Source organism: Cydia strobilella, chromosome 19, assembly GCF_947568885.1.
Source record: "Cydia strobilella chromosome 19, ilCydStro3.1, whole genome shotgun sequence".
In the NCBI taxonomy this organism is placed as follows: Eukaryota; Metazoa; Arthropoda; class Insecta; order Lepidoptera; family Tortricidae; genus Cydia; species Cydia strobilella.
The window spans coordinates 12,571,176-12,578,127 of record NC_086059.1 but is presented as its reverse complement, the minus strand read 5'-3'; the positions used below and the strand labels follow the sequence as shown (position 1 = coordinate 12,578,127).

General features: G+C 39.5%; 2 protein-coding genes across 2 annotated transcripts; both read right to left on the bottom strand.

Moving 5' to 3' along the window:
* On the bottom strand, positions 1-1,714 carry LOC134750382 (uncharacterized). The gene is made up of 2 exons (XM_063685544.1): positions 1,461-1,714; positions 1-623 (listed from the first exon to the last, which is right to left on the bottom strand). The coding sequence occupies exons 1-2, from the start codon at positions 1,639-1,641 to the stop codon at positions 82-84; spliced, it is 723 nt and encodes a 240-aa protein (XP_063541614.1). The 5' UTR covers positions 1,642-1,714; the 3' UTR covers positions 1-81.
* A 1,450-nt stretch (positions 1,715-3,164) lies between these two features.
* Positions 3,165-6,708, bottom strand: LOC134749869 (uncharacterized). Its single transcript, XM_063684865.1, has 4 exons — positions 6,174-6,708; positions 4,333-4,486; positions 3,699-3,954; positions 3,165-3,279 (listed from the first exon to the last, which is right to left on the bottom strand). The coding sequence occupies exons 1-4, from the start codon at positions 6,352-6,354 to the stop codon at positions 3,190-3,192; spliced, it is 681 nt and encodes a 226-aa protein (XP_063540935.1). The 5' UTR covers positions 6,355-6,708; the 3' UTR covers positions 3,165-3,189.
* Between the last annotated feature and the right edge of the window lie 244 nt (positions 6,709-6,952).

The window sequence follows — 6,952 nt, the reverse complement described above, 5'->3', positions numbered from 1 at the left end:
ATAGTGATAGTAAATGTATCAATTAGTAATCCTATCTAAGTGGCAGCTCATGCCAAGCGTAAGTAGTCCGTATTACCAACACTAGCTACTCGACTTTGTTTGTGCAATTCTTATGTTTTTTATAAAGGTAATAACTTGACTTCGGAACTCTAATTTTTGATCCAGATCGAATCCCCTAACCGCTGGTAGTAGCGACTCGAAAAATGATCTATCCTCGTCCTCCGCAGGTACAGTAAACGAGGTCTCTGCGAAGGGCGTCATCGGAGGCGGCGTATCCACGAATTCTAGAGTGGGCTCAGTCTTGACGTTTGCGATCCGTTTCCTTTTTAAATTGTTTATGGTTGAAGGTGGGTCGTCGTCGGCGTCGCTCCAGTTGCAATCGTTCAAAACTTGGAAGCGTCGTCTCTTGTTTTTCCTTTTGCGGTCATCGTCAGCGTCGCTTTCCTCCCACAACTGATTTGAATTCGAGTCGTTCTCCTCCGCTTCGCTCCCCGAGCCTTTGTAAACTGCGTTTAGGAACGATAGATGTTTAGCGTACATGTATCCCTTCTTCCCATCGGGTTTTTTCATGTTCCTTACGAAGGAGTCTCGTATGTTGCGCCATTTGCCGTGTAGTTTTCTGTCTGAAAGCAATAAAATGTTTAGTGGTCGGTTCGAGCGGATGTGGTTCTTGGAATTTTGTTCTTTTTATATGGCTTAGGATAAGTGTTTGAAGTTCTATAGCCCTTTGCCAACAACGTTGTAACAGTTATAGCCAGACAATAGGCATATACACATTTTAAATTGTATAAGACTGACATTTGTTCATACATTTCCTACTGTTTTGTTGCAAGCTGGCCGAGTCTCATATTTTAAAAGATTTCGCAAGTTGCAGAAGCAATCAGAACGCAAGGTATAAACCGGTTGAGTGTTTACGCGCGTGGGCGCTAGTCGTTCTGTGTACGAACCAACCACGTCCTGTCGACCCTGTCTAAATACGACACCCTTTGTACAATAAGACTAACACAGCTGTATAGTATACTATCACGGAATTCAATAGAAGGGTATGGCAAAATACACAGGTACAGTTAATGGAATTTGTTTAAGCCGCCTGTAGATGACAGTGTCATGTGTCATCTAAAGGTAGGAATCTCGTCACGTGAAGACTATTGGTAGTATAAGTACATAAGTTGAATTGAGCGTGACCTATAACAACAATCACATTGTTGTACCTACAACTAATCACAGAATACTTAAGTTTGAAGTCATAATAATATCACTACTTGTCCTTCTTGTAGGACAATGTGCGCATAAAGTGTGACCGCGGACATAAAATCCAAGCGTACGTATTCGAGTAAAATAACAGCAAAACGCAAAACCTCCAACTTCTTATAAACACCGTTTTGTATCCTACTTTTTGTTTCTTCAGTCATACTACCTATAGTAAATTCGTGACGACATAAAAAATAAACGACACTCACAAACATCGTTTTTGTCTATCTCCGGCATCTCATCAAACTCCTCAATAAACAATCGAGCGACTTCGCCCCACGCTCGATTCTTCCGAGTCTTATGGCGGTTATCTTCGTGCGTCAAGTCCCATATCTCTGGGTGTTTCTTCACTTCGTTTATGAACGACTCGACGTCGAGGCAGTACGACATGGCGGTTGCGCTGCGTGGCCTGCGTACCGCGCGCGTCTCGCGACTGGCCCGCTGCGCGGCCGCGGCGGACTGAGCCGGTGAGCTGGCAACGTCGCAAAAATAGGGTTTTGAATGAAATTGATAAGTTCGTGTTTGTTTGTACTGCACTTTGTTGGTTGTCGGTATCGGTATGAATAGTTAGAGAAATATTGTGAAGGAATTGGAAAATGCAGTGGCGTGTGGCACACATTTTCATACTCGTATACTATACTTAAATAGCCGATTACTCGTAGCATAGACATGTTTCTGATTTACAATTGACTGATTTAATTAATTAAGAAATTTATTACAGTAGAACAAGTAAACATATAACACTACTTAATTACACTATACGAGTAGGTGCAGCTCTGGCTTGAAACCTAGCTTAAAGGATCCTAGTCTTTCAGTGCGAGTAAATATTGACTTTTTCCAACTTTTCCAACCGTATTTTTCAATGTTCTTAAAGGATTGGTGTCGCAATGGTTAAGGGGATCTCTATTTTCAGGGTTTTTTTCCACTACTGCAACTTAAATTAATTTCCACATGCCTGTTTCACGTTTTATGTTTGCATTTAAATATACATCTGTAAATTATATTAAAGGTACTTTATACTTCCCCAAAAAACGTATTTTTATAATAGGTATGGCCCAAATTCTAAAAGTGATTCGTAGCGTGCATTAAATTGCGCAACTTGGAGACGGCGCCAAGTAAAAATTCCTCGACATTACTTTTACCGAAGTTTGCTCCGAGCTTGCCAAGAACGGGAAGTGAGAATTTTCAGAATAAATCTCTACCTAAACGTTGTACTTTAGTAATATTTTCTGAAAGGATTTTAATAAATCTCCGTTATTTCTCTGGTGATATAAAATAATTTGAATTTACGGCTTGTCATCACTCTTAAAAGTGATGTATGTTGTATGTTATAACGGACATTTTTTATTCTATTAGTTGGCATTGACATTAAACGTGTTTTTTGTAAATATAATAAAAAATACCTTTTTATGAGATAAAATCCGGGGTTCAGTTCAGGCAGACCGAAACGGAGATGGCGGGAAGACTTGGGTGCTTTTTATCCGGATTGGTGGGAAAGTACAAACAACAGGGTTGAGTGGAGAAAAGGAGGGTAGGCCTTTGCCTGACACTAAACTAACTAACTCCGCTGGCTCAGCGACCCGAAGTGAGTCTTGGCCTCCGATACGAGTTGGCGCCAACACGCCCTGTTTTGTGCGATCTCCTCCCAGTTTTCTGCTTGCAGGGCGCGTAGATCTTTCTCAACTTGGTCTCTCCAGCGGTACTTAGGACGACCTGCTGGGCGTCGACCTATGTGGCGTCCAACGTAGGCCCTTTTTGCTGCCCTATCGCCTGTCATTCTCTCGAGACTGACACTAAACTAGGCTAACTAAAAAAAAGAGATAATTTAATTAAAATAAACATGAGGCTGTAAGCAAAATATCATTTAATTCTCTGTCTTAACAATGTGAACTTAATAATAACTAATTAAGTAATTGATTTATAACTTATAACTAATGACTATTCGTCGCTCTCGCTTCGCGTCAACTTTATATCTGATTCTGCTTGTGTACTGACACCTGACCCGTTGTACTGGCTTGAAACGGCTTCCTGTAAAACAACATTTCTTATGAATACTAAAGTAACTATACCATTGCGCCACTTGACACTTTGTAAACAGATCAAATATTAAGTAGTTCATCAGTACAGCAAATTGCTATATGCACGCGATCGTGTGCGATTATAAAATTATTTATAGGTTTATTCATTGGCATAATAATAAAAATACTAGCACGCTAAAGTACAAAGTAGAGCACTGTAAAGTGAAGATGTGCCTTTAATAAGATCGCTCAGGCGAATCGCGTTCTCCGAATGTAACTTAAGTACGGATCAAGAGTTTGAAAACTAAACTGGCTCCACCGTCTGACAGTTCGTCTCACTAATCTACGACCAAGACAGGTCAGTCACAATTCACATCAACAACATTAAAATATTGCTTAATTTAAACATTAAACTGTAGCGTTTCCAACCTGCATAATCCTCGCGATCCGCGCTCTAGCCCACATCTTAATCTTCGGCGGCAGCTGCCGCATCTCCGGCAGGAACGACAGCAGGAACAATTTATCGCTGTCCTCCCCAGTCTCCAACGGAGAGAAGACGGGTAACGGCATCTCTAACTCTTCAGCTGGCCCTTCGTTCTCTGATGAGGATTCTTTGGCTTTACGTTTCTTGGCGCGGGGCTTCTTGACCTTGATTGGTAGTGGCTCGTCTTCTTCGACCTCGTCTCTGAGGAAGGTATATATAGAATGTTTTCAAATGTCCATTGAAATGGACATTCTTGGTTTAACACTAAGGCGGTATGATACCGTCGGTATTTCACTTTGGATGTTACTTTCTGATATGTCAAACTACTTTTTTCTTTTATGTGCATACGTTTGTGTTTTAGATTTTAAGTTTTGACGTGTATTTGTAGTCTAATTATACAATCTTGAACATATAACTACTTTTTATTGTCCTTGAAGTTCTAAGCAGTATTTTTATAGTGCATTTGACTAGACAGACGGGATATAAGTTTACGTAACATTTCACACTGATACTAGAATGTCATATAACGCGAAGGTTGAGTCATGCATGTATGTACACTTACTCGGGTCTAAAACTTACTCTTCGCTGAGCTCGCCCTCGAATCCCCCGAGGAAGCTCATTCGTTTGAAGTGCATGTACACTCTCGCGTTGATGCGCACACCTGTCTTCCGAGCCCGCAGCTCGCGGTTGTACGCGTCGCGCAGCGACCGCCATTTTTTCTGAAGCTGCAACACTGCAATAAATAGTAATAGTAGTAGTAGTTAGTACTACATATAGGACAATTACAGTCACAATGTTGGCATGAATAATACAAAAGACGTCTTGCCGCTCCTTCTTATATCCAGTTCTAGTTTTTTGATGCAACTCTAACCTACCATTCTTCAAACGGCCATAAAATTAATGCAGTTTTTCTATCGCATGATTAACCAAATAATTACACATTCATTTACGCCTACGAACGTTTTAACCATAATTTTACTTCATGCTGATTTCTACATGTTTTCCTTAACGAAGGCAAGAAATTAACCTCTAAGTATTCTTTTTATCTTTAGGGGTTGTTTAACAGCCCCCGGCCGGTTCTGAAGCCGGTTTTAAATTGAGTTTCCGTTGGCCCGTATTGTAATCGCAGGAATACTTTAGCATTTTATTATGACTCGTCTGGTCAGTGGCAATCAAAATGATAAAAGGCCTATCTTAGGAGGTATCTTATCTTTTATATTAACAACGACATGTAAAAATTATAGTGTATAGCAAAAACAAGAATTTGTTATGCAAAATGCTGTCTCGAAGAGATCACATCGCATGTGACGAATAAATTATATGTTTATAGTTATCAAGAGTATAATTTAGTACCTACTTATAGATTTTATGTAGACATACAACAGACATTTTAATTATTAGTAGACAGTTGCTTCTGCGATACACTTAGTGCCAACTATTAATTAGTCGTTTTACATCGTTTTAGGCCAGAAACAACATTTATTTTAAATAATACTTCCATTTATAGTAAACAATATCAGAAACAAGAATAATGTTCATGTGTAAACCTAGAGCAGAACAAAACCACACGAAATGAGTAAAGTTCCAATCCTACAGTTATCGGCTTATCAGCCGCGAGTATGCGTCACCGATATCAATCAAAATCGTTCCCATACTTGCGATAAACAAAAACCGGGTCACCAGCGCACGTGCTCTTTGTCACTTTCATCGTTCTGCCCCACTAAAGCATAACCACCGTATGTTACAGGCGTCACAGGCGCCACAGCCAACATCGATAGGTACGTTCGCGGTTAATAGTATCTTGCACACTATATACCTAATTTTACTAGAAACATTCCTTTCTGTAAAGCTATTAGAGAGAGATACTTTTGACGTGTAGTTTCATCCAATATTAATGATTCTGAGTGTACATTAGAAAACTAATTTTAAACCTGCCATATAATGCTTTAAAATAAGTTACACAGTTGAATGAGTTTCCTAAAACATACGTCGCGCGTCGGTACGTCTTTAACGAAATTACCTGTAAAGCAAAAACCATTTGTTATTTCTTGCCCAGTGACTGCCTAATGGTTTTTACGGAATCCTTGTGCCCATTTTGTAAATTACTTTTACGGGTTGTCCTTTATAACGGACATTGAACTTTGTGAGGGTTATGTATATTTCAATAGGCTTTTATTTTCATTTGAATGCTTTTTTTCTCGTCTCCTAATTGCTTACCTTGGTAAGGAATACTTTCTAATGATATTAGTAACCTAGGCAGGTATCTCTACCTACATATGCAGAAGTTAGAACTGGCATTATACCTAATGAATGTGATTTAACTATTGCAAATTGTAAGAAATATTCCAAGCCAAACGAGTAAAGTTTTGACTACGAATATTTCTTACAATCTTGCGAGCGTTCAAAATTTTCACACACACCTCTATCATAAGCCATCGCCTTGCTGTAACTCTCCCAATCTTGAAACAGGGCAGCCCCCACTTGCTTCCATAGCGCTAACTTTTCTTCCCTATCGGCCGGTAGATCCGACTTATACAAAGCAGGCCTAGCCTTCACCTCTTCTATCAATCGACTCGGATTCAAATGTTCGAACTCATACATCTTTATAGTCCTTATAAACAAGTTTATTATGTAAATTTACATTTAATCGCTTCTAGAATACACAGAGTACGAACGCCCTTTGATTATAAAAGTTAGTTTATTTCGACATTGAAAGCAAAATGAATTCTCACTAACTAAAATTAAGGTTCAAAACAAAATATCCATTACTTTTTTCTAAATCGTGGGATGTCAACGACAATCAACATGTTTTTATCGTGCGTTTTTGTGACGCGACAATCGCGTCCGCGGCCGGGTGTGCGACTGACGCGCGACTGCGCTCTGCGCATGGCCACGATAATCGCAGCGGAGCGGAGTCGAATTGATTTCGGTGCGTTTAGTCGGTGCTTTCAGTTGTTCCCAGTTCTAGGTTTTTTGTTTAAGTACACAAAAAGTTTGACTTGTTACTTTGTTATTCCAGGGAATATCAATACTTATACTAAAGTTATGCGTAGTCGAAATTTTAGTTGCAGTCGCATGACTACTAAAATCTGGCCAAAGAACGAAACTTGCGGTATAAAATTGAATTACCTAAGTAGTTAAGTACGTCACACTTACACAAAAATAATGGCCGATAGTGTTGCAGTTTAGTAGAGTTTTA